Raw genomic sequence first — 27,255 nt, 5'->3', positions numbered from 1 at the left:
GGGGGCTGGAAGTAGGGACAGGGCCCAGGACTGAGCTGAGGAACTGGGTGTGTGGGGCCCAGGGCAGAGCTGGGAGGCTGTAAGTGTGGGGGCCCCAGGGCTGAGTTGGGGGGCTAGGTTAAGTGGGGTCTAGGGCTGAACTGGGTAGCTGGGTAAGTGGGGCCCAGGGCAGAGCTGGGAGGCTGTAAGTGTGGGGGACCCAGGGCTGCGATGGGGTATGTGTGTGAAGGAGGGGCCAAGAACTAAGAATGGAACTTTTCCTCCATCCAGGGTTGAGGAGGGCCAGGGGTATGGAGAGGACAAGTAAGGGGCCCTCAGGCTTTGCACACGCTCACACATACCCATGTGCTCACACATACGTAAGTCCACACACCTCTCCAGTGACTGCTCACTTTAAGTCCGGAGGCTGACCTACACTGTTCCTGCTTGTCTTCAGTGCAGGGTCCCCCACTTTCTCCCATTCCAGGGGTGGCCAGGCTATGGCAGTTCCCATGGGGTCCAGGAGATGGCGGCAGCACCTTGGCCAGGTCAGTTGCCTCCCCTCCCCTCCAGTCACTAGACCAGGGGTCCTCAAACTTTTTAAACAGGGGGCCAGTTCACTGTCCCTCAGACCGTTGGAGGGCCGGACTATAGTTAAAAAAAAAAACTATGAACAAATTCCTATGCACACTGCACATATCTTATTTTGAAGTAAAAAAACAAAACGGGAACAAATACAATATTTGTATTTGCATGTGGCCCGCGGGCCGTAGTTTGAGGACCCCTGCACTAGACTCTTCAAACAGCAGTCACCAATGGCAGATGGTGTGTTGGGGTGGGAATAGCATCGCTTTCACAGAAGAACAAGCCAGAGCATGCAGACCCCACAGCACTTTCAGGGTCCTGGGGACGCACCCCACAGGAATCGCCACGTACAGCATCCATAACCATGTACGCACAAACCACTTACCATGACTGCCTGGTTGCACACATTGAGCTGGGGCTGTCCAGGGACCAAGGCCTCCTGGTGCTGCTGAACAACTGGGGTGATCCTGTCAAGGACGTTCAGGTACTCGGTGCTGGCAAAGCTAGAGATGAGAGAGCATCAGGTCACTGAGGTGGGGAGGACACCCAGGTAGGCCACCAGGAAGGCTGGGAAGAGGCCTGGCTGGCCCTGCTGCAACTGCCACTGTCTACGGGCCCATCTGACATTGTCACCCCAGGTCAGCCCGCTCCTCAGGCCTCCACCCCAGTCCAACGCTTCCTGCTCTGTTGGCTGCACCCCCTTTACACACAGCCCCCAAGCTATTTGAAACAGGTCTCAGGCGTGTTTCATGTCTTTCCAGGACTCTGGACAAATGCTGCAAAGGGTGGGCTTAACCAAGTTCAGCAGTTTTTGGACAAGGCTTCTCGAAACACAGTGAGAGAGAGCACAGGCGGGAAGCTCCAGGCGGCCCTGCACTCCGCCCTAACAGTTCTGTCCAGGCAGTGGCTTCAGGGTCTTCTTGCCCAGACTTGTGCCCCAAATGACCCCGGGCAAGTCATGTCCCAACCCAGGTCCCAGCCTCCTCTTTTGGAGCCCAGGCATGGGGTGCTGTAGGGCTGTGAGTTAGGGGTGTGGCTGGGTGTCCAGGGGTCCCTCCAATTGGGGCAATAACCCCGAACACTGCAGCACCCCGAATAATGACAGCGTGGATCTAAGGGGTCACTCTCGGTGGGTGTACCCACATATCTTTGCTCTGAGCAGCAGGCCCCATCGCCTCAAATTCTGGGGAATGCTGGGGTGGGGAAGTGGTGCCATCTGGCCACACTCAACCAGTGGAGGCAGGGGCAGGATATGTACCAAGTTTCCTCCACCTCAGCCGGCTCACTGCGTCAATCTTTTTGTGGACATTTGAGTCTGAGAAGCCACATCATGCGTGTTGCCATGGGTAGGGCATCATCAGAGGCTCAGCTGCCATCTCTGTCCATATGACTCACCTCGAGGGCACCTGAGCCGTGGAGGAATCAGCAAGACGGGCTAAAGGCATGGGGGCTGCAGGGCAGGCCTGTGTGCCCTAACCAGACTGCCTATAAAAAAGCCCTGCTGGACATAATTTGGGGGACACTATTTCATCCATTGCATTGGCTCTCCGTGTGCCCACGGTCCCTGGCTCCAGTCAAGCGAGGGGCTGCTGAGGAAGCCCCCAAGGTTCCCCAGTGGCATGGAGAGCCCCCATCTGACCCTTACTGGGAGGAGCTCAGTCACGCCCAGCAGGCAGCTGCCTGGTTAAGGCTGGTGGTGCTGCTCATCATGAAAGACAGTGGCCATTTGGAGAGGTTCCTGTCCACCCCACGCCTGGACTGTCACCCTCCACAGAGGCCACCTCCGATGGCAGCCTGGAGCAGAGGTCATGTCTTGCTGGGCCACACGGAGACAAATGGGGGAGATGGGAGCCCCTGGAGAGGAAAGGCGATGACACACACGCCCACGTGGGGAAACTGCAGTCCAGGTCCCAGAGCTCCAGGCGGAGGGAGGCCCCACGCTTCCCTTCCTGTGTTTATGCTTCTCCACCTGCCCACAGTGTGCATGTCCCTTCTGGAAAACGCAGCACATTGGCATGTGCTTGACCTGGCTAATGTTTCCTTGGCAGCTTCTACGCCTCCTTGTGCCCGCTCACCTGAGGGGATACCTCTCTCCTGGGTCTCGTCCCAGGTGGAAGATGAGGGGCAGCTTCGTGTGCTCCTCCTGCGTGTGAGTGGTGACTCCTGAGACATTCTGTCCGGGGCAGAAATCAATGCCCTGAAACAAGAGGCAGGTAAAACAGGTGAGCGCTGTCTGTGTGGAAGCTCCTGCCGCAGGCTGGCCAGTCCACCTTGAACGAGTCTGAGTGGTCAAGGCCGGAGCAGGCCAGGAAGTGGGGTCCTATAGGGTGGAGCCTTCCCACCACCTTCGCCCCAGAGATGCTGAGCAGTTATGCCCTGTGTACCATCCCCTACTTTTTTGGAACCCCCTTTTTTTGGGGTGGGGGAAGTGAATTTCTTTAAATTTTAGCTCACATCCTGACTGCCTCTATTTTCTAGAGAAGCTATTTTCAACCTTTTGCAATTCATGGCACATATAAACTAATTGTACTAAAATTCCGAGGCACAACAAAAAATATATTTTTTGCTAATCTGACAAAAAAAATGGGTATAATTTTGATTCATTCACACCGGATGGCTATTGTTGTGTTGGCTGTTTTCATTTTTATTTGACAATCTTAGGGAAAAGAGGTCAGTGCCTCTGATTAAATAGTCAGGTTTTGCATGTTTTAAAACTTGCAGCACACCGGGTGAAAGTCGCTGCTCTAAAGCAAAGCTTTTCACCACTTCATCTGCCTCATGGCTCAGCATTCACCAGCGAGGAGGGACTGCAGGCCTGAAAGCTAGAGATGTTCAGAGCCAGGAATGGCCCACAGGTGACCCAGATGCCCCTTAACTGGTAGGGTCCCTAAAATGACAACAGTTACTATGTTCAAGAAAGCAGGAAAAGAGGATAGAGATCACACCAGGCTCCCCAAGGGCTCAGGTGTGGCACCACTGCTCCACATGCAAGGCCCCCTCCTGGCTTCGTCATGGTACAGCCTCTGATGAGCATCTGGAATGGGCTTCCTCTGCCAGTACATGGCCTGAGCTTTGCCCAGGTCCTGGGGCAGCCCTGAGGCCTCAAGGTGGCCTTGGGCCAGGGGCTCCCTTGAGTCTGTGGCCTATGTTTGGAGCTCTGTCCCCAAGGCCTAAAGGTTGCCCCTGGGACTCTCTAACTTGGGAAGAGGAGAACCCCTGCCATCCAGGGAGAAGTGGGTGAGGCCAAGGGCCCAGTCCTGAGGTACTGGTGACCCCTGGGCCCTGCAAGATGTGGCACCAGTCTCCAGCCAACACAGGGCATGTTGACAGGTCTGGAGAGGTGGCCATGACCCAGGTATGGTAACTAACTGAGAGGCATTCTGTAAGGAGGCAAACCATCTCTAATCCCATGTGTCTGTAATGGACAGCTGGTCAGTGGAGCAGTTCATATTCTGCTTTTCAATAAAGTAGGGAAGTTAGAGCCCATGAAATTCCATTTATCTGCACTGAGCAGTCAATTCCCGAGTCAGGGGCGGCAGTCTAAATCATTGAGGGCAGCCGACAGTGGACACACAGGGCTTCCAAAGTGGGATGACCCTTGGACCTTCTGGGAGCAGAACTGCTAGAGAGCAAAGTGGGAAAAATAACCACACCAAGCATAAAAATGCTGAGCGGTTAATGGAGAAGTATCTAAGTCTAGACAGAAGACTTAGATTATAATATGGATGCAAATCAAATAAGCTATTTAATTAAGATCCTGCTAATGAGCTCAGGATTTTTCTCTTAAAACTGTTATCTGTGAGGAGGCCTCACACTGGGAGCATCACAGCTGAGCCAGCCTCCCCCTCCCCTGTCCTCCTCCCTTCGGAGCCAGGGAACCTGTAGGTCACAGCACTGACTTTTTGGAGGGTTGGAAGGGAGGAGGGGGATGAATGTGCCCACGGGACTGAATCTGGATATGCAGGTCACGCATGCACCTTCCTCTGGCCTCTCACGCAGGGCCTCAGGCAGCCCCAGGGCGGGAGGTCATGGCTTGCCTGGGGCAGCGGCATCAGGCTCGGCAGGGGAAGATGCTCACTCGCTCCTCCTCCACCATCCAACAGTCATGAGCGGACGGAAGACCTGGGGCTTGGCCTGGTGGCCACCACACAGCAGCCCCCAGGCTTGGGAAGGGATACTCAGAGGGGGGCGAGATGCCCCTGGACAAGCATACAGCCAGGAAGCTAATAAGGTCCACTCAGGTGTCCCCCAAACCTGGGGACCACAGACTGGAACACCCACAGCTAGGTTGTACCTCAGGCCTCTCCCTCAGGGCAGAGCCAGCCCAGACTGGCACTTTGGCCCCAGCTGGGCCCTATGTGGCCTCTGAACAAAGCTGTCCCTAATGTGTCCATTGCCTGGAAGTGACTGGAGGAGGATCGGAGTCTCCTTGGTACTCAGCTGTTGATGGTCATGGGTCCTTTACAACTTCACGCACCCCTTAGTTTTACTGACCCCTGGAGGAGGGACAAGGGCCATCAAAACAGCAGTGCAGCTCTCCATCTCCTCAAATGCGCTGTGATGCAGTAAACCCACAGCCTGATCCTGTGTCCACCCCGGGGGGCTGCCCCTAATGTCTACACACACTGGAGCAAAGAGTTTTCTGTGCTTCACGAAGACAAAAGCCATACAGACCAGACCAACCCAGGTGCTCTCACAGGCAACCCTGAGGAAATGGAAGAAGGGCATCCTGCTGAGCACTGGGTGGGGGACTGCAAGAGTGGGGGTGGTGTCGGTGGTGTCACCGGCTGTGCTGAGGTGGCCTCTCCTGACTCATTCTAACCCCACTGTAAACATGGTTGGGTCAGGGCAGGCTGTGCAGTTACTGGATTTTTTAATATAATATATTTTTATTGATTTCAGAGAGGAAGGGAGAGGGAGAGAGAGATAGAAACATCAATGATAAGGAGAGAATCATTGATTGGCTGCTTCCTGCCCGCCCCACACTGGGATGGAGCCTGCAACCCGGGCATGTACGCTGAACAGGAATCGAACCGTGACCTCCTGGTTCATAGGTTGATGCTCAACCACTGAGCACACCGGCCGGGCTCTCCCAGCATTTTAAAGAGTTCTGGGTGGGTGGAAGCTGGGCTGTGTTTCACTTGGGTTAGCGCTCATTGGACCCAGCCCTGAGAGCCCACACAGCAGGAAGCCACAGGGAGGCCGGGGTGGCTCACCACTGAGCACACCGGCCGGGCTCTCCCAGCATTTTAGAGTTCTGGGTGGGTGGAAGCTGGGCTGTATTTCACTAGGGTCAGCGCTCATTGGACCCGGCCCTGAGAGCCCGCACAGCAGGAAGCCACAGGGAGGCCGGGGTGGCTTGCAGAACACCAGCCACACCTGCCAGCTGGGCCTCCTGGACTCTCAAGGAGCCAACAATGGGGACCCTAGAGGCCTGGGGGTGGGGGGAGTTGTGGGTGTGATTAGGAGGGGCAGGGAGGCAGAAGTGAGGCCACATGGTTGCCCCTAGAGTCCACACACTGCCAGCTTTGGGCCCCTTTTGGTTTTCCTACAGCTTCTCAGTCCCTGGGCACCTAAAGGGGCAAACCAGGTGTGGTCCTGCCTGTCAGGAGAAGGGGACAGGAGGTGGTGGCCACAAGTCAGAAGGGCCAAGTGGGGGCTGGGGGGGACGAGTGCAGGCCCGGGGACACGGCTCTGCCCTGCTGCACACTAAGAGTTCTGGAAGAGACCAGGCTGGGGGCTGTGACAGAGCCGGAGAGGCCCACAGGACACTCAGGCGGTCAGAGGTGCACAGGCTCGCTGGGTCCAGCTGAGCCTGCCCAATGCCAGTGGGTGCTGCCGACCACAAGGCGGGGATGGTCACGGTACTGGGCCACATGGAGGAAGCACACACTGTCCTTGGCTCTGCCCAAGTGCCCACGTCTGCACAGCACCCGGGTCCACGCATTGCACAGGTGGCCCCTGGCCATGCCACCCACCCAGCCCAGGACCAGACCCGGGATCCACTAAATCTGCAATTTGCATCCCAAGTGCTGCAGAGTGTTCCAGTATTTAGATTTTTCATTAACTTAAATTGCTTTTCCTCCCAATTAAGGCACATTAGCAGGCTTTTCTTGTATCTAAAGACCTAGACATTGGGGGGGGGGGCTGTGTGTAGGAGGGGGTGGCAGAGAGGACTCAGGAGGAGGGAAAGGCAGGCAGGACCGGCACCAGGAATCCAAGACCATGTGCGGAGAACTCAGACCCAGCAGGTATGTGGCATCTGATCCACAAGCCCTTGGGGCAGACACCATGATGTATGTAGACAGTATGACAGCCTTTCAGAGGCCACAGAACACTGACCAGGCCTTGGAGGGGGACAAGCAAGAGGGGGTCAGGGGAAGGCACCCTGTGTTCACCTGGGCCCTGAGGTGTCTGCTGAGTCTGAGCCTGGCCTGAGGCCTCCTTTCCCTAGGCACTGGGTGGCCTAAGAGAGGGTGGGGTGCCCAGGACCCTAAGGGGCTATCCTTGTAGTACACCATCCACCCCAAATCCTTATTACCACAGTTAAGCACAAAAGGCAGGAAGCATGAGATCATGTGGCCATCACCACTGCACGCAAGCCTCCTGCCGGCCTCCTCTGTCCAGATGGGTCCTCCTCAAGGACAGGGTATGGGGGGTGCGGAGCCCACAGCCCTGAGCGCCCTTACCTGTCTGAACTCCTCCCAGGAATTGGTCCAGGTCCAGAAGTGGGCCTTGTACTGGCCCAGGGTGACTGCCATCAGTGTGTTGCCACGGTAATAGAATATCGGCCTATTAGGGAAGAAGGGGAAGGGTCAGGTGACGTGAGAGACTTGCAGGCGCATGGTTAGGGCTGAGACTTTACAGAAACGACCATGCTGAAATCACATGAGCACAAGCTGCAGAAGTCCCTGAGGCTGCAGGGTGAGGCCTTGGCTTCTATCATTCTTGGCTTTGGGAGGCCGGGTGCACAATGAAGCAGCAGCAGGTGGCGGGCAGGCGCTCTGGTCCCCTGAGAGGCCGACAGCTCACTGAGGCTGCAGCCTCCGGCACCCTCCCTCCCCACAGTAAGCAGGCTCTTGCACCAGGTTTCAAGAGAGAAAAAATAAGCCATATTAAATGCAAAAAAAGAACACGAGCCTGTCTAACCCCTGCCCTAAATCCAAAATGGGTAGCTGGTCTCAGGCTGAAGAGATACTGACTCTGGACACGAGGCATTCTGGGGCAGAGGTGGGAGGTGGAATACAGCCAGTCTACAGAGGTTTGGGGTAGCTGGTGCCTCCAGCAGAGGGATGTTCCCTCCTTGCTCCACGGTCAAGGCAGAAGTGATGATCCCCACAGGGAGGATGAAGTTCATGCCAGAACGTCCCAGAGGTCTTGCCTCCCTCTGCCCCAAGCCAGCTGGGCGAGGAAACCTGCTTTGTCAGCCAGCTCTGGCTCCATCACTTGGTTAGTCGGTGCTGGAAGACTGGGCAGGGGTGAGCACCCGGCTAGAACAAACCTCTCCATTAGCTGGCCCTGCAGCATGGCGGGGAGGAGGTCAAGGCCATCGATCACCCTGTCACTGGGTGGCTCCAGGCCTGCGAGGGACAGGCTGGTGGTAAAGAGGTCCATGATGCTGCCCAGCTGGTGGCTCACCTGAAATGGACATGGGTGGACACTCACTCAGGACACCCTGCCCTGACCAGACGATGGCCAGGGGCCAGGTCCCTGGGTGTGTGTCCTGCTGCTGTCCAGCTGGGTCTACAGAGACATGTGTGCTCACATAATTGCACATACACCACATCCTTTACAATGTGTCCACACACAGGAACATGATGTTCATGTGTTCACGCATGCCCACCCCTATCCACTTCACCTGGCCTGGTCCCACCCCACCTGACCCGACTCTCCAAGAGCTCCTCACATCCATGAGTGTCTGGGTGAGTGTGGCCATCACACAACCCTCCCACCTCAGGGAGAGTGGCCTCGGGGAGATCAGGGGCTAAGTGGGGATCAAACCGGCTGTCTCACCCCAGAGCAGGCAGGACCCTGTCCCATCCCCAGTGCCTGCGAATGGGAACCAGCCTGCCCAGGGAGCCAACAGCAGGGTCCCCCCTCAGGAGGCCTGCCCTCTCTGTGCCCGACTGCCTTGTCATTTTAACACTGACACCGTGAGTTCCCAATTCTGGTACAAGTGCAGGTAGAAAAAAAACTCTCGAAACCCAGAGCCACGTGGAGAGCAAGAGGGAGGGGAGAGAGGACAGGAGGGGAGAGCAGATGGACTGGGGAGGGGGTGAGGACTGGCGGCCAGAGCCATAGCAGCTGTCCCCGTGGATAGGCCTAAGGAGCAGACCGCTCTGGGCAAGGGCTGCCCACTGGTGTCGGACGCACGTCTGTTTCCCACACATGGCTCCATCTTGTCTGGAGCCCACCCAGTTCTTTCAGCCCTGAACTCTGGATCTGGGGCAAGAGCCAGGTCAGTGGGGAGAACCCCAGAGAGACTGTCGGCAGATCGGCAAGGCAGGCACCCCCTCATTCCCACTGCCTGCCAAGACCTCCAGCCACTGCCCAACTTAGCACTTCCCATACCCGGGGCACCCTTGTCTCCATTCCTCTACACAAGGAGGAACTGGCACACCCATGGCAGCCACTGGTATCATCCCTTCTGCAGCCTGGGGTGGGGGTGTGGCATGAAGGTCAAGGTTTGGTTCAAAAATTCTGTGCAGCAGAGGGGAGGAGAAACATTCCAATGGCTCCCCTCCCTTCTCACTTTTTTTTTTTTTAGGACAAGAAAGAAAGAAAGAAAGAAAGAAAGAAAGAAAGAAAGAAAGAAATGAATGAATGAATGAATGAATCCAGATACTTTAACCCTCTGGGGAAAATAAATAAGGAGGAGAGATTGCGGGCTGGGTGGGGGTGGTGTGGGAAGGAGCAGGTATCTGAAGTCCTCATATCAGCACAGAACAGCTGGGTACCCTCATGGAAGATGCTCTTTTTGAAAAATAGACACTCTCAACGTGCATGCAATGCCTTTTAGAAAATGCAATTTGTCTGCCATGGGCCCGTGGCAGGAAGTCGCTGAGGCTGTTATCAGCACTTTCAAGACCTAACTCTGAATCAAAGGCTACAATTAATAAAGTCACCCTGCCAGGCGTGAAGGGGAGAGCTAAATATGTGAAGCTGGTTGGACAGATGGCAGGGTGTTTTAAAATAAAATCCTCATAGTTATCACAGGGTGCAGGCCTGATAGCCCCCTCTAATTTAATTTCAGTGTGTGCCATGAAACGCGATGAGGAAGGGGCTGAGTAGCTCTGTGCGATGTTCCTCCTCCAGGGAGTAGGGCCCAGAGGGCAGGGAGCCAGGCAGGCAAGGGGCAGAGGGTCTCAAAGGCTGGAGTTTCCCACAGGCAGGGCGGGTGGGGAAAGGGGTCCCAGGAGAGAGAGACAGTGGGGGGAGGTGCGGGGACACCTCAGAGTCTGCCCCCGCTCTGTCGCCTGCCAGCTGGGAGGTCCTGACAAGAGACTGCCTCTCACTGGCCTCAGTTGCTGACATGTAGAATGGGGTTGAAGACGATGATGACAGGCTCTCTGGGTTCTCCCCACTGACCTGGCTCTTGCACCCAGATCCAGAGTTCAGGAGTGAAGAACTGGGTGGGCTCTGGACGAGGCCCCGATTCTGGACCCTGTGAATATTTTTCCTTACACAGGAGAAGGGGAATCAGGTTGTCAATCAGCTGACCTTAAAACAAGGGCTGATTCTGGCTGCCCATGTGGCCCAGGGAAATCACAGGGTCCTAACACAGGGAAAGTGGCAGGGGGGCCAGAGTCAGGGTGATGGGGTGACACTTGAATGGCCATTGCTGGCCTGGATGATGGAGGGAGGGAGGGAAGGAGGGACCAAGAGCTAAGAAGCCTGACAAGACAAGGAAACGGGTTCTCTCCTGGAGCCCCCAGGGGGAACCAGCCCTGCGACACCTGATCTTAGTCCCGATGGTACTGGACTGCCATCCTCCAGACTGCGGGAGAGCGAAGGTGCGGTCCCAGCCCTTTGTGGTGATTGTTTCGCAGCCACAGGACTCAGGCCCCTGAAGGTACTGCTGTGAGGGCTGAGCTGACACCAGCACTGCTAAGTGTTCTCTGAAGAAGCCCATTAGAAGGCAAAAAGACCAGCTGAGCCAGTGACTCACATGCCTACAAACAGTAGTCTCGGCCCCTCGAGGTGTCTCTATCAAGGTGCCCAGTTGAGGGGGGCTCTGAGAGTGAGGGCTCTGAGGAACGAGACACACACCTCGTCCAGCAAGAGGACCGGGCACCCAGCCTTGTGGTTTGCACCTATGCACTGCAGACAGACAACAACCACACGGTCAAGCTGCTGCTGTCTCTGGGAGCGTGTCCACAGAACAGTGGCCTGGGAAATGCACTTTGGGAAAAAAGGTTCTATGGCTAAACAAGATTTTAAAAACTCAGCTTGCTCTATGCCCCTTCTCGAAGTTCACTGCATACATTGCACACCAAAGGCTCTGACAAGTCCTGCAGGAAAGAAACCGGTTCCACTCAGTGGCACCCAGGACTGCCACATTTATTAACCACTGATGCCTCCTCCTCCCTTGGCAGCTACTAACACCCCATGACATTCCATGGAGGACCGTTCCAGTCCACCCCACACATCCCTCGCTCACCAGCTGCCTCCCTCAGGAGGGGCCCCGTTTGGAGGAGAGCAGTGGGTGGAGGGAACGGGTCCCTAGGGGGCACAGTCTCCACACCCCAGGATGACTGCAGGCCTGGCCACGTGGCCAACCTCTGACTCACCTGGCCTGCAGGGATGTGCCCAGGCCACCACGCAATCGCAGGCTCCCTCATCCCACCTTCAAATGTGGTCTGCTTTCCGCACAGAAAGGGGCCATTACTGCCTCCTGGGGAGGGAGAGTTGTTGCCCATCAGCTGTCTCTATTCTGAGTCCCCCGGCAACACATGCCTTCCTGGGGCACTTGCCAGCACCTGGCCCCACCCAGCAATTCAAAGGTAACACTGCTGGTACACCGAGGCACCGAGGCCACCAGGGAGGCAAAGGACCAGCACAGGGCTGGCATGCCTCGAGATGGCTCTGCCCCAGGCAACCATCCTGGATGAGGTTGTAACACGGTGCCCATTTTTTTTGGTTCTAAAATGAAGAGCAACTACTCAGAAACAGAGAACGTGACCACTCTGTGAGCACAAGACACACACTCTTCAAGCAGAGCCACGGAGCATATCCCAACAGCAGGTCACTGGGACTCTCCGCTGCTTTTTAGGTACAACCTTTCTTCAATGTCAGTGTCTAGGAACGTCCGTGCATGTTTGAGGAGGTGGGGAGTCTAGTTAAAATGCATCAGTCCCCGGGTCCCAGGGGTGGGTCCCATCGCGGACAGGATGCAGATTCATTTCTGACAAGTCCTGCTGTGAGCAGGTGGTCCCGAAACCATGCTGGGGAAGGGTCAGAGGGCACAGCCCCCAGCTCTGGCTGATCCAATGTCCTGCTGGGTGGTGGGTGCACTGATTTTTACCTCGTTGTCATTTGTATCTTTTTAGCGATGCACACAGAGGTTCTGTCCGTATGAACTATTCCATAAAGCAGAAACAAAGGCTGGGGTGATTAAGCTCAAGTCCAGGCTGGCAGGTTGGTGGTCCCAGCAAGACCGGGCAGGACTCTCCTGAGTGTCCCATTCAGGGCCCGGCAGCGACATCAACATTCAGCTGGCCTGGGCCTTTGCTGGGAGACAGGGGTCCGCCCCTTCTCTAGGAGGAAGACGAAGCCCCTCCCAACGTGAGGCTGGGCCATGGACGGCAGGCCCCACAGGACCCTGACTGCCCTGGACCAGCCAGGCCCGGACCAGGGTTTGCTTTTCTGTTGCCAAAGGGTCGCTTCTTGGCTTGAGCCAGCTGTGCTATTCCTCACTTGAAATTCCGAAGCCCCCAAAGCTCCCTGACCACGGGGTCCCCAGGGCCTTCAGATGCAGGCCTGTCCCTGTGGGGCTGACTGCTGTCCGTGGCCTTCCTTCCCGAGCTGCCTGAGTGACTCAGGGCCCTGCTGAGGCCCTGGCATTTTTAAAGAAGAACAAGACCAGCCCTGGCTGGTGGCTCAGTGAGTTGGAGCGTCATCCTGCACTGAAAGGTGGCAGGTTCAATTCCCAGTCAGAGCACATACCCGGGTTGTGGGTTTGATTCCTGGTCGGGGCACCGTGGGAGATGACCAATGCTTCTCACATCGATGTTTCCCTGTCTCTATCTATCTCTTCCTTTCTCCTTCTAAAATCAATAAAAATTGTTAAAAAAAAAAAAAAAGATCAAAAGATATGCGACCCAGGGGTGCCTGAGGGGACCTGAGTGAGTCTTAGGGGAACAGTATTCTTGAGTGCAGTGTTGTTTGGGGACACTCTAAATACTTGCCTTCTTTGGGAGCAGAAATGAGGGCAGCACCATTGTCAGATGTGAAGAAAACAAATGTGTTCTCCACGATCCTTAGGTCCTGAAGAAGGTTTAGGATCTTCCCCACACTGTCATCGATCTCCCGGACAGCGTCGCCGTACCTACGGGAAAGATGGGTCACTTAGCAGGTGGCCAAGGGTACCAGTGTGATCGAAGACTTCAGGGATCTACAACGAAACAGACTAAATTCACAGAGGAGGAGGAAAGTTCAAGTTCTCAGAGCTAACCTAGGCGAGCACCGAGCACACTGCTGCAGCCCTCCTCCCACCAAGCCTGGGCTGATAAATAGCTCCGAGGCACAGATGCGTCAGTCTTTTTCTACAATCGATAATTAAAAACATAATGGCCCGGCCAGCATGGCTCAGTGGTTGAGCACAGACCGATGAACCAGAAGGTCACCAGTTCGATTCCCAGTCAGGGCACATGCCCGGGTTACAGGCTTGATCCCCAGTGTGGGTTGTGCGGGAGGCAGCCGATCAATGATTCTCTCTCATCACTGATGTTTCTATCTCCCTCTCCCTTCCTCTCAGAAATCAATAAAAATATATTTAAAGAAAAACACACACAAAAAAACACATCATGGTATTGAGTGCCCTGTCCCTGGGCGTAATCAAGCACAGCTGAACCTCCCAAGTGGACAGGGAGGCCTATGGCTCTACCACCAAGGACTCACCGCCCACGCTGACTGGTGCCTAAGAAAGGCTTAGAAGCATAAACAGGTGCATGTGTGGCGTCGATGGCCCAGTAGAGAAAGAAGGGGTGCTGAGCTGCCTGCTGCCTCTTAATGAAATCCAGGGCTTCCTGAGGAGAAGAACACACCATCTGCTCCTGCCCGAAGGCGAACTCCCCGCCCCAGAGCCGGCCAGTCCGGCTTCCCTTACCTGTAAGTAGATCTGGGTCAGGTTGGCTTCTCCAGTTTTGTGATTAATGGGAAATTCTTCATAAAATCTGAATGAACAGATCCAGAGAGAAATGAAATTTCAGGTACAGAAAGCCTCTTCTCCACGATTTCAGAGGCAAAGTCACGTGCCTCATTTAAAAGAACGATGGAGATGCTCAGTTTATGAACAAATGAAATTGGAAGCTCACACTGCTCCTGAGGTGACAGTCTCCTCAAGGACAGAGCGGGGCTCAGACTGGTGCCACGGTCACCGTTTAGGAGAAGGAGGGAAGCACTGTGTAAGGGCAGAGAGGACAGTGAACGAGACGAAGGCAAGGGGCAGGTCCTTGTTACTGAGGCTGGGTGACCCCTAATGAGTGAGCTTTCTTTCAGAGGCAACAGAAATCTTCTGAAACTGGTGATGGCTGCAAATGCTGTGAATGTACCAGAAAGCACTGAACTGCGTACTTTATATAAACGGGTAAACTGTCTCGTGTGTGAATTCTCTTAATAAAGCTACTATTAAAAAAGGCAAGGAAGCCCCAGCTGGTTTGGCTGAGTGGATAGAGCGTCAGCCTGTGGACTGAAGGGTCCTGGGTTCAATTCTGGTCAAGGGCACATGCCCGGTTTGTGGGCTCAATCCCCAGTAGGGGGTGTGCAGGAGGCAGCCAATCAATGATTCTCTCTCATCATTGATGTTTCTCTCTCTCTTTCCTTCTCCCTTCCTTTCTGAAATAAATTTAAGAAAACAAACAAAAGGCAAGGAGGTGGCCCAGCTTCTTGGTCGACTGATATATAATGAGGATCAACCAAAAACTAATAATAAAAAAGGAAGAAAGAAAAATTAAGCCAAACGAAACTCAGGAAAGACCAGGGCCCCGCCTGGTGTGACCACTCTGTAGGTGCCCCACTGCCAGGACGTGGACAGGACCAGGGCAATCCTAGGGCCACTTGCCCTTCAGATAGCGATTTGCTCTTGGCAGGTTCACAAGTAGGGTTCACCCCATCAGATCCTCTGTGATGATCCCCATTTCCTCAACATCTGGCGTGCAGCCGACATGCCAACTTGGCCTCTGGAGCAGGAACCCAGGACCTGCCACAGGGCTGCATGGACCTGCGCCCGGAAACTGTGTGAACGGACACCATGTGAACACACCTTGTTCTGGAGAGCACCGTATGGCTCTCATCGTATTTTCTAAAAACGTGAGAGGCCCCTAGGTGTGGCTCAAGTGGTAGCCCAGGCCGTGAGTCCTATACCGCTCTGGGCAGGACAACCAGCTGCCAAAGCCCAGGACGTGGACAGGACCAGGGCAATCCTAGGGCCACCTGCCCTTCAGATAGTGAAATAAATTTAAGGAAACAAACAAAAGGCAAGGAGGACCCAGCACACTGGGACTCCAGTGCTTGTGGGCAGGTGTTTCCAGAAACTCTGTCCAGCTCCTGGGCAGCCCCAGAGGGCAAGGGCTGGGCTCGGCATCTAAGGGCGAGAAGGGAAGGGACCATTACCTGCCGACCATCTCCCAGTCCCGGTACACAGGGATGTTGGGCCTGGCCCTGTTGTCATAAGGTCCAAAGTGACAGTTGGGGGATCCAAACCACTCATCAAATCCGTGCTTCAGGGGGTGGAACCGAGGCCTGTGGCCCAGATGCCTGGAAACAGGAACCCAAGACACTTCAGGAAGTTCCACATGGGGCACCCCCAAGCAGCAACAGCCCATTACCTTCACAGAACATTTAATGAAAGAATGTCCCTCCAGAACCCAAAGTATGCTAAGCCCGGGCACAGAAAGACCTCACCCCCAAGGAGACTCAGGACTGCCTGCCTTCCCCCAGCGACACTGCCAGGCTATCGCTAAGGGCCACAGACTGGGACAGTGCCAGGACCGGCTAGTGCTGCTCACCAACTCAGTTCCTTGGCCAGAAATGGGGATGGGTATGACTAGAAGAGAACACAGCAATTGGCCTGCAGGTGAAAACTGTCAAGCTGTTTGGAATCCCAGGTGCTCTGCTTGGAGCAGAGTGGGTGCCACACGGTGGGTGTCATGCAAAGCTGAGAGCCTCTTGCCAGGCTGTGCCCTGCTTCCCTGTCCCCAAATGCCCCTTGCCCTTGGGGGCACTTAACTGGGTCCTCTTGCCAATGGGAAGGGCTGACATGCTCCCATGTGAATCAGGTTCCAGTGGCCCCTGAGCATGGCCCCACGTGTTCCTTGGAATTCAGGGCTAATAGAGGCAGTTCTGGGTTCTGGCCCCTGTGGAGCAGGCCCACTCCACCCTGGAAAGTGGATGGGTTTCCTAGGATTTTGTTGGCAGGCAGCCTCTCGCAGCGACGTGTCTTTGGAAAGCTGTGTCCCTGGAGTGGAGGGTCCTGTTCCTCTGCTGCACTCGGGCAGTCCCCATCCTGACTGCTCAGAGGCCACTCGAACTCCAAGTTACTGTGAGCTCATTGCACCACCCCATCACTCGGTCAGAGGACACGATGTGTGGCAGCGAGGGAGGCTTGGGCGGATGCAGGCCAGAACGGAGCCAGCCAGCACCTGAGTGGCGGTAATGCATATCTTGGGGCCTCCATTCCCCACTGCTGGTTGTAAAATGCTCTGCCTCCAGACAGCTGCCTGGCACCCACCCTGGGCCTCTCCAGCCTCTCTGCCAGGTGCGTGTCACTTCTGCTGTGACGTCTGTGCTTTGTGCTTCCTGTTGTGACTCATGTCTTCTCTGGGCCGCTGCTACATGGCTCGTCATTTCTCAATACCTCACTCCAGCCCTGGCTGTGTGTGACTCTCTGTGTACCCACATCCATTAGCTCAAATGGCCTTTGCTTAAGAGAATCACCAGCCAATGTCCTCCTCATGTTGAGATGTCAATTCAAAGTGCTTATTCCAAAACAGCAGTGGGGCCAGCCCTGCCCAAAGGTGAGTTGGATCGGCATCATATCACAGCCCCTCTCACAGGAGTCCAGGTTCCTTGGTTGAGCTGGGGGAATCCAAGTCTGTGGTGCTGGGGCCCTGAGGCAGGACGTCAGAGCAGCCACAACCATGCCAGCCAACATCTCCCCACTACAGTCTTGTGACAGGACCCCACCGGGTCGAGGAGAGGCCGAGCCCTCTACCCCAGGGCTCCCAGAGCCAGTACTTACACTGCCACAGCCACCTGACCCTGGCTTATCTGCTAGCACTGTGTCCACCTCCTCGAGTTCTGCCAGAGTTGCTTCTCTGGGCCCTATCAGACTCCTCCTTCTGCATTCATCTTTCTCCTCACGGAGATACACTCCCATTCCAGTTCTGGCTGCCCTGAGGCAATGGCTATGAATGGGAGGCCGCTGGACCCAAGGCAGAGTTGCCAGGCTGGGCACAGAGTCCTGGTCACTGGGGGCTCTTACTTCCACCAGTGCAGCCCTGACATGGCTCTGGCAGGCCTCACAGCCCGCCTCTGCCAATCTCTCTGGGCCTCCCGGCAATGCTTTGCACTGTGCAGGCAACAGGGCTCCCTCAGCCCAATGCACCCCCACCAGCTCTATTCTGCAGCCACTACCTCCTCTGAGCTCATCTGTCTGGCAGGCAGCTCCTAACTTGTCTCAGGAGAGAGAAAGCATTCATTAGGCAGCCTCCAGATCACCAGGATTTTCTGACGATTACTCTCCCAGTTTCTGCGGATCTCCCATCCCTGTGACGGTCAACAGGGAAAGAGCAGCATTTCCAAAGGGGCACCGACAAGGCACTCATCCTTGAGAAAGCACTGATGGTGAGTACCAGAGGGGTTAGGGCACAGGGTCCACAGTGTGTTAGAGAGAAAATCAGGGATGGAAAATCATGGAAGGCTTCCTGTAGGAAGTGGGTTTGCTGTTCTCCAAAGGCCCCAACACTCAGAAAAGTAAAAAGGATGCCTGACCTTTACACCAACCCACTTAGGCATCCTCAGGGAGTAAGAGACAAAAATCGCTTAACATGCTTAAAACAGCATAAACAGCATGCGTAGTAATGTAAGCTTCTACAATCATGATCATTTAATCCGAATGACTCCACACTGCATGACTACATGACTATTCTCTACCTCGTGGTTGCTGCTGCTTCTTTTTTTTGCTTCCTAGTGTTTCTTATTCTAGGGTGTTTTTTTAAAAATCTAATAAAACAAGAGGCCTGGTGTATGAAATTCGTGCATGGGGCGGGGGGTCCCCTTCGTGCATGGGGCGGGGGGGGGGTCCCCTCAGCCCAGCCTGCACCCTCTCCAATCCAGGACATCCCTCTCACAATCCTGGACCGCTGGCTCCTAACAGCTCACCTGCCTGCTTGCCTGATCGCCCCTAACTGCCCCCCTGCCAGCCTGATCACCCCTAACTGCCTCTGCCTGCCGGCCTGATCGCCCCTAATGGCCCCCCCTGCTGGCCTGGTTGCCCCCAACTGCCCCCCCTGCCTTCCCATGCAGCCTGGTGCTCAGTTGTTTGGTTGCCCCTCACTAACCCCCCTGCTGGCCTGGTCGCCCCATGCAGCCTGCTGCTTGGTCGTTTGGTCGCCCCTCACTAACCCCCCTGCCAGCCTGGTTGCCCCATGCAGCCTGCTGCTTGGTCATTTGGTCGCCCCTCACTAACCCCCTGCCGGCCTGGTTACCCCACGCAGCCTGTTCGGTCGTCCGTCCGTTCGGTTGTTTCGGTTGCGACGGTTGCTTAGGCTTTTATATAGATAGATATTTCTGAATAACATAGGAACACATCTGTAACCACCAATCTTGATGTGGCTTCTGTGTATCTTTAGTTATAGGACTTCTGTTCAGCTAGACTTCAGGCGGTTCTCGGTAATGGCTGTTCTGTAATTTAGTTTTAATTTGGTATGGTTGTTGGAGGAGGTGAGCACAGCGCTTTCTTACTCTGCCATCTTGACCACTAGTTGCTTCTTCATTTCACCACCAGACAGAGCCCTTGTGCTTGCTAACAAAGTGTGCTATCCATGACAGCACTGCAAGTGCAATAATGTGGCTCCTTCGGCACCAGGCAGCACCAGGAGAACAGGGAGAAGGGGCAGGTGGCTGGCATGTGCAATATGCCAGGAGAACGATGGGCTCACAGCCAACACCCCAGCCTAGAGACGGGAAGTCCCAGCAGCACGGCCATCCCAGCTTTTGAAGGAATGCGTCAGACATCTACACGGACCTGGAAGTCAAAGACTCTACTTCTCACCCAAGAAGGTTTCCCTTTTTGGAAATTGCAGCAATGACCGTGTGCGGATGTGCCCAGCCAGGTAGGTGTCAGGACTCACCACTTGCCCACGATCTTGCTGACGTAGCCGGCCCCCTTCAGCAGCTCGGGCAGGAGGAGCTCGGTGTCCGGGATGCCACCCACGACCTCCTGAGGCGTATATGCTGGAAGAGCACCACAGCGTGTGAACCACTCACACACACACAGAAGTGCTGCCGAAGACCATGGGTCTGAGGACTGGCCCTTCAGTGTCAATGGGAAAAGCCCTGGTGAGGAGCTGGCCCTGCTGCCCAGTACTTTCGGGGTCGTCCAAGCACTTCCCCAAAGTAAACACAGTACTGGATGGGGACGGACCTGCAGGGGGGTTGGGACTATCAGGCAGAGCCCCAGGCCCTGCCCCCGCTGCTGGTTTGCCCAGGGGTCTCCAGAACATGTCATCTGATACCATGAGGGCCCCACGCACACCAGGCTCCCCTGTGCTTTCCATACTATGTTTCTCCAAGGCCTGTTCCCTGCTGACCTGCTGACCTGTTCACAGTGCCTGGCTCCCTCAGGCAGTGCTCCTTGAGGGGGAGGGGTGGGGGCGTGCACAACTCACCAGACTGTGCAGGGCAGCCCTGGGACAGAACGCGGCAGGGACGGAGCAGTGAGCAGTGGCCGGAGCTCTGCCCCGAATCCCTGAGGCCTCGCATTAACCTCACCTTCCTTTCTACTTGCCTAAAATGCATTGTTTTTTGTGGAAGTGCTACAATCTGTTTTAAAATGGCATGTTGTAATCCAAACAAAGCCCCTGACCTTGGGTAATGAGTGCTGTCCTGGAGAAGGAAGGTCGTATGTGAGAATGGGTGACACATGCCCCTCCCTTGCCCCCTCTGGTCCTCGGCCTCCCAGACCTTTGGCGCAGCCCAAATGCACACGCACCGTTCCTGGCCTGCCCGTTGGTGGTGTAGAAGCCATTGCGGATGGGCAGACGTCCAGTGAGCAGGGCCGCCCTGGCTGCATGGAGGCAAAAAACCAGAAACACGATGAGAACGCTCATGCGTCAGGCCTGTGGCCAGCTCTGCAGAGCGTCTAAGTCCCCACCAGCCTCCAGAGCTGGGTGGGCAGACCACCCCTGGACTGACGGGCTCAGAGGCCGGTCCCGGGGAGTTCTGGCCAGGCCTGCAGCCCACTGTTGTCCAGCCTGCAATCACTCTGCCCGGCTCCCAGGACACTGAGATGTGGGGTCCCAAGGGCCCCTCGTGTGCTCCCCACCCAGCATTACTTTCCTTCTTAAGGTCAGCGTCCATGTGGAAGCCCCTCAGCAGCAGTGATTCTCCCGGACAGGAGGAATAGGCTGCCCCACCCCTGCACCCCGCTCCCATCCCCAGGTGGAGAACCACTTCCCAGCCAAGCACTTCTGAACAAGCCTCAGCACTCAACACCACCACATGCAGCGACTTCGGCCTCACCGATCCTTAGAAGGGACAAGCCCTCAGTGGCCTACGGCCCCATGCCCCACACAACAAGGAGTCCGGGACCCAATGTGCCAGGAAGCCAACAGAAAGGCCCACACGCCTGCCAGACCCCTTCGCCCTCAAGGAAATGTGGTGAAGCCACCACCTTTGTCAGGGCAGCCTGCTCCTCATGCCAAACCACTCCCCCAACTGGCCCCATGCTGCGCTGTGCCCACTCTCCCCTGCTGTGCCCACTTCCCCTGCCTACTCCCTGTGCCCGTGGGCCCGCCCTGACTTACATGGTGAGCACAGGGGGTTGGCCGTGTAGAAGTTTGGGAAAAGCATGCCCTCAGCGGCCATCCGGTCCAAATTCGGGGTCTCTCTGGAAGGCTCTCCATATACTCCCAGGTCACCCCACCCCATCTGCAGGAAAAAGCATGGAGAGGTGGACTGAACCTCCTCCTATCTTTGGGGCCCATGCCACAGAGATCCCTCACAATCCAACGCCTGGTATGGCACAGGGAGCATGAGCAGCAGCTGAGCTTTGGGGCTCACCTCTGCCCCAGTCTCCACATAGAGAAGAAGCCCTCATAAGTGTGTTGTGCAGACTGAGACTGAACAACAAGTGGAAGGCTCCCCACAAAGCTGAATGGAGTGCGGCCATGTGACCCAGCTGCTCCACACAAAACCACATGCACGTGCATAGCAGCGTGGTCATGATGGCCCAAAGGGAACACCCCAGTGTCCATCAAGTGAGCAATGAATAAACACAACATGGTCTATCTGTCTGGCACTGTGTTAATAGCGGCTCCCAAATCTATGTCCACACAGAAGCTGTGAATGTAACCTCATTTGGAAGCGCAGGTGTAATGAGCTAAGATGAGGTCATACTAGGCCCTAAGTCCAATGACTGGTGTCCGTAGAGGAGGAGACACAGACACACAGGGGAGACAACGAAGGTAGAGACTGGAGCAATGCATTTACAAGCCGGGGAGAGGCAGCAAGGATCTTCCCACGGAATCTCAGGAGAAACCAGCTCTGCCAATACCTTGATTTCAGACTCTGGCCTCCAGAGCTGGGAAAGAAAAGACTTCTGTTGTTTTAAGGCACCAAATGTGTAGTAATTTGTTATGCTCCAGGAAAAGTAATACACGCACTACGGACGACTACTACAGCCTGGACGAACTGTGACGAGGTCCCTCCAAGCTGGGTCTCCTCAGATGTCCCCTCAGTATGAGCCCCGGGTGTCACTTTCACAGTGGCTACCTGCTCTCTTCTCCTAGACAAGGGGCCGGAGGTGGAAAGAGCTGCAGCTGTGGAACAGGGCCCAGGGGCCGGGGCTGCTCCAGCCTCCAGCTGCACGCTGCGGGCCTTCCCTCATGGAGTGACACATTACTCTCTCCAGGTAAGGTATCTGAGCACCAAACCTGGAGTGAAATGACCATGTGACCTAGTGATTCCACTCCTGGGTGTCCCCGAAACAGAGCTGAAAACATATGTCTACACAAGAATGTACAGACGATGTCCACAGCAGTGCTACTCCTAGTTTCCAAAGGGTATAGACAACCAAGTGCCAGCTGATGATGCATGAACACCCTGTGTCCATCCAAACCCTGGAATACTACTCAGCCACAAAAAGGAGTGAAGCACTAACACATGCTACAACATGGGTGAACCTCATGCACAAAATTCATGCAAGGGGCTCGGCCCTCACAGCCACAGCGGCTGCCTCGGACCTCGAAGCCCTGGCTTCATCCGGAAGGTCGTCCGGCTGTCCGGTCTAATTAGCATATTATGCTTTTATTATTATAGATACACAGAGAAAGCAAATCCACAGAGGCAGAAAGCAGACTGATAGTTGCCAGGAGCCAAGGGAGGAGAATAGGCAGTGACTGCCAGTGGGGACGGGACCTTTTTGGGGTGATGAGAAGGATTTGAAGTTGACTGTGACGATGACTGCACAATGCTGCGACTATCCTAGAAATCACTGAATTGTACACTTTAACTGGGTGCATTGTATGTGCTGTGAACTATGTCTCAGCAGAGCAGTTAGAAAGGTGCAGGCACCTGTGTTCTGCTGAGGCCTGGTAAGACCCAGTGGTTCCCCGTTTCTCCAGGGGCCCCTGGTGAGTCAGCCAACAAGAAACCTCAGGCCTGTATGAAAGGACAAAGGTCTGAACTTAGAGGAAAGTGCTCACCTAAGACTAGACACAGCAGTGTGCTGACCTGACCTGGAAAATTTGGAAGCCACTGGATTGACTCTGCAGACATTTTGGAGAGTTGGGCCAGGTGATCTCATGAAGAGATTTGACAACTCAGGGTCATACACGGATGGCTGTCCACGCAGATCTGCCAGGACGGTCCAGTTAGGTCTGTTTTCTGACTGTAATTATTAATGCACCTTCTCTGCATTGTAGGTTATACAGCCACCCTTCCCATAAGGGTGAGCCCAGGGGTGACACTGGCTCAGGTGAGATCCGGCCTCCACGCTTCTCCCAGGCACTGCCTTCTCCCGTTGCTCCCAGCTCCTAGCTTAGGCTGGCTGTGACACATGGGGGTCTGACAGCCCACTCAGGGTCTTTGCCTTTGACCTGCTATCTGCTCTCAAAGGCCCTTCTGGCTTTAGGGTTCTGGTTTTGGCACTTTTAGCTTTGCATTTCTTTGGAGATGATTTATTTTGAAGTCATTGAAATGGCTTTTCCATTTGGTAACAATAGGAGCTGAAATGAAATATGTGCCAGAAGAGAGGTACAGCCAACAGAAGAAAGGAAGGTGGGGTGCTCCTGGGTGGAGAAGGGACAACGTGCCTGAGTTCACCAACCCCACAGAAATTTTGCATGTCCAGGTCACTGTCTACGTGCCCAGGTTGGGGGCTGTGGGAGCAGGAAAGCACCTCAGTAGCATCTGCTGACTTAGCAGGAGCCCCAGTGCAGGCTGAGAGGGCACAGCTTGCTTGAGGCCTGGCCTGGAGAAGGCTCCCAGGCTGCATGCTTGAGGTTCCTTCCTGCCCCCACCCCCACACCACCCCAAGTGTGGATTTGTCCTCTTAGGCACAAGTGGGCTGCTGTCCCTCTGAGCAGAGCAAGTCCTGGGTTGGAGGAACAAGAGAGGCAGAGGGGCTGGTCACATGGCATCTTTTGCCTGGCACCCACCAAAGTTCCAGGAGGAAGGCAGGTACTCAAGTTTACATAAATAATGTAGGTGCAGGGAGCCTTCTTATTGGGGAATGATGGGATAGTCCCCAAATCTCAGGTTCCAGATGCCAGGCAAGGGCCAACTTGCTTACAGGTAGGCCTTTCTGAGGCCAGCAGTCACTGGCCCACTGTTTTAACTCGTCTGCTCAACACCATTCTATTAATTGTTAATTAGCTTCCTTCGCTACAAAAATAGGAATATTATCATCCGCCTTGCAGTTATTAAGGAATAAGTTAAATCATCTCACAAGCAGTATTTAGTATCTTCTACATGACTATCCATGTTCACAGGGAACAAAAGTCACAGGACTTATAGTTCGCTTCCTGCTCTCAACCCTTCTTTCACTTAGAATCTCTAGACTTTGGAGCAATGCAAGAATGAGTCACTGCTGGCTACAAGGGATTGTTGTACAGACACACATGCATTGAAGGACTGGCTTCCCAGGGTCCACTGACTGGCTCCGGAGGCCATCAATCAATGTGTCTCCCTCACATTGAGGTTGGGGGCACCTGCTTGATGGGCCCACCATGGTCACATTGAAGCTGGCCTCCGTGCAGCTGGACTTTAATAAACTTCCTCGGTAGTCAGAGTGGTCCTTCTTAGAACTGTTTTGCAAATAAGGGACCGAGACACCAAGAGTGCGAGGCCCTCGGGAGCAGGAGTAGTCTTGGCCCAGTTGGGCTGGAATGTCCCAGGAGGGAGCTCTGTCCCCGCTGACTCTGGCCTCATCAGCCTTGGAGAATAGAGCTGAATCAGGTCCACTGAAGAAACGGTTCTCAACGTCTTCTAAACTCATTCAATACATGTCTACCAGGACTGTCCTGGGTCTGAGGACACACCGGGGATAAGGAGGCAGATGTTATCCCTACCTTCATCAGGTGTGTTATACAAAGTGCTGAGGTCCCTGAAAAACTCAGTGTATTGTTTGTGGATCCCAAAGAAATAACCTGGAGGATTGGCTGTAAGAGACACGAGTTTATTAGGACTTATGTGTACACTGGCGGTGGCCGACCAGTGAAATTTACTGCTGCACCGGCTGCCGCAGATCAAGTTGAATCACTAAGTCTTATCCGGCCTGCAGATGCACTAGGGCAGCGGTTCTCAACCTGTGGGTCGCGACCCTTTGGAGGTCGAATGACCCTTTCACAGGGGTCGCCTAAGACCATCGGAAAACACATATATAATTACATATTGTTTTTGTGATTAATCACTATGCTTTAATTATGTTCAATTTGCAATAATGAAAATACACCCTGCATATCAGATATTTACATTACGATTCATAACAGTAGCAAAATTACAGCTATGAAGTAGCAACAAAAATAATTTTATGGTTGGGGGTCACAACATGAGGAACTATATTGAAGGGTCGCGGCATTAGGAAGGTTGAGAACCACTGCACTAGGGGGTGGCCAGCCAGTGCTATTGTTTTACTGTCACCCAAGACTTTCCCAGCACAAGGTTTTATAGAGTCCTGAAAACAGAAAAACATGCCCTAGCCGGTTTCTCAGTGGTTAGAACATCAGCCTGCGGACTGAAGGGTCACAGGTTTGATTCCTGGTCAAGGGCTCAATCCCTGGCCTGGGTTAGGGTGTGTGTGGGAGGCAATCAATCAATGTGTCTCTCACATTGAGGGTTTTTTTTTTCTCTCTCTCTCTCCTTGCTCTCTTCCTCTCTCTCTAAAAATAAATGGAAAATCCTCGGGCCAGGATAAAAAAAAAAAAGGAAAACAGAAAAAAGGCATGTGAGATCAAAACAGTAGCTGTTTTATTGACTGAGGAGCTGGCTAGGCTCCCAAGGTCTCACAGTCCGCTTACTGGTGGCCTTCACTATATTTCCCACAGGGTGGGAGGGGAGTTGGAGCACGGGAAGGGGCCCATGTTCCCATTTACTATATAAGGTGCCACCCCGGATGAAAGGGTCTGCCTGCCCTCTCCATCCCGCTCCCTGACTGGCTTGGGGTGGGAGTGAGGGGGGTGTTTGGCCAGAGGCCTCGGCTACATAGGCCAGCAGACCCCTCCCCAGCCAGTGAGCCTGGCTCAGGGGTACAAACTGAGTCTTCATGGTATGCGCCCTCTCACTGGGCCTGCTGACCATAAAGGCCGGCGAGGGCACAGAGCAAGGGCTTCTGGATCCCGCTGCCTGAAGTCAAGGCTGCCCCAGGCTGTCCAGTCAGGAGAGTTGGGTTTCCTATTTTGCATAAGTCACTTTGCATGCATTTTCTGTTATTTCCCACCAAAACGTCCTGACTTGTCCACATTTGCTGACCAGGGCAAAAGTCTTCCAGACTTCTTTGGTTTCAGCTGCCAGAGAAGCCCAAAGCCACAAGAAGGAAACGGCACCACAGAGGCCCAGCCCTGGGGCTCCTGGCCACTGTTCCGGTTCCTGCTACCCCACCCGGGGCACCCAAGCAGGGAGGCTCCCCACCTCAGCTCCTTTGGAGTAAAAATACTCCCAGTGCTGGTCATGCTCCACCACTCAGAACCTCCAGGGCCTAAACGACACTCCCAACAGAAATACACAGGAGCTGCCTGTGTAAGTTTGCACTTTCTAATAGCCTCATTAAAAAGGCAAAAAGAAAGATGAATGAGGGCTAACTTACTTTATTTAACTCAGTACAGGCATACCTCATTTTATCTGTACGTTGCTTCATTGTGCTTCGTAGGTGTTTTGTTTTTTAATAAACTGAAGGCATGACTCTCCACCAGCAAAAATGTCAGGACTCACTTTATTGTGATACTTGCTTTATTGCGATACTTGCTCTATTGCAGGGGTCTGAAACCAGACCTGCAAAATCTCCGAAGTACGCATGTATATCCAAAATGTTATCACTTCAACAAACCTTCAATAATCTGGAGGGCACATGACTTGCTCCACACACCCACTGCCACCCTGGAGAGAAGGGGAAGGGGCAGAAACCTCGCAGACACAGCACTCAGCTGGAGTCTCACCATTCAAAAGGGACCGCTTGAACAAGCCTTGACAGGGACTCCAGCTTTGAGAAGACGGAATATTGAAACAAAAAGCAAGCATTTCCAAGACCAACGTGTTGTTCATTGGGAAGCAGTTTCCCTACTGGCCATTAGGATGGATCAGCTGAAGGGCTGCAGAACCTGCTATAGAAGCAGTCATCATCTGAACAGTTTATGAGACTGAAAATAAGCATGTCCAGTGTTATCTCTGGGTGGTGGAATTATGGGTGGGTTTCTATGATCTTTTCAGGTTAATCTGAATGCTGTTAATTTTTCATAATAAAAAATCATTATAATAAAAATTATGTAAGATTTGTTGTTGTTGTTAATTCTCACCTGAGGATATTTTTTTCCATTTATTTTTAGAGAGAGTAGAAGGGAGGAAGGGAGAGGGAGAGAGAGGGACAGGAAGGGAGAGAGAGGAAAAGCGAGAGAGGGAGAGAGAGGGAACCATCAATGTAAGAGAGACACATTGATTGGTTGCCTCCCGCATGCGCCCGGACTGGGGATTAAACCTACACTGCAATCCAGATACCTGCCCTTGACTGGGAATCGATCCTTCGACCTTTCAGTGCGA

General features: G+C 54.3%; 1 protein-coding gene across 1 annotated transcript in view; it reads right to left on the bottom strand.

Annotated features, from left to right (window-relative positions):
* The window catches only part of GALNS (galactosamine (N-acetyl)-6-sulfatase), a gene marked incomplete at its 5' end in the record, with an annotated part of 30,558 nt that overhangs the window by 1,506 nt on the left and 1,797 nt on the right, over positions 1–27,255 (bottom strand). The window contains 12 exons of the mRNA XM_005862679.2: positions 950–1,067; positions 2,640–2,761; positions 7,254–7,356; positions 8,066–8,202; positions 11,355–11,458; positions 12,972–13,111; positions 13,684–13,811; positions 13,892–13,958; positions 15,397–15,540; positions 19,137–19,239; positions 19,997–20,071; positions 20,811–20,934. Of these exons, the coding sequence (XP_005862741.2) occupies positions 950–1,067; positions 2,640–2,761; positions 7,254–7,356; positions 8,066–8,202; positions 11,355–11,458; positions 12,972–13,111; positions 13,684–13,811; positions 13,892–13,958; positions 15,397–15,540; positions 19,137–19,239; positions 19,997–20,071; positions 20,811–20,934 (1,365 nt within the window). The remainder of the gene's footprint in view (positions 1–949; positions 1,068–2,639; positions 2,762–7,253; positions 7,357–8,065; positions 8,203–11,354; positions 11,459–12,971; positions 13,112–13,683; positions 13,812–13,891; positions 13,959–15,396; positions 15,541–19,136; positions 19,240–19,996; positions 20,072–20,810; positions 20,935–27,255) is intronic.

The sequence above is a fragment of the Myotis brandtii genome, unplaced genomic scaffold (assembly GCF_000412655.1).
Source record: "Myotis brandtii unplaced genomic scaffold, ASM41265v1 scaffold165, whole genome shotgun sequence".
Taxonomy (NCBI): domain Eukaryota; kingdom Metazoa; phylum Chordata; class Mammalia; order Chiroptera; family Vespertilionidae; genus Myotis; species Myotis brandtii.
Note: the sequence above shows the minus strand (reverse complement) of the source record. Positions and strands in the feature narration are given on the sequence as shown.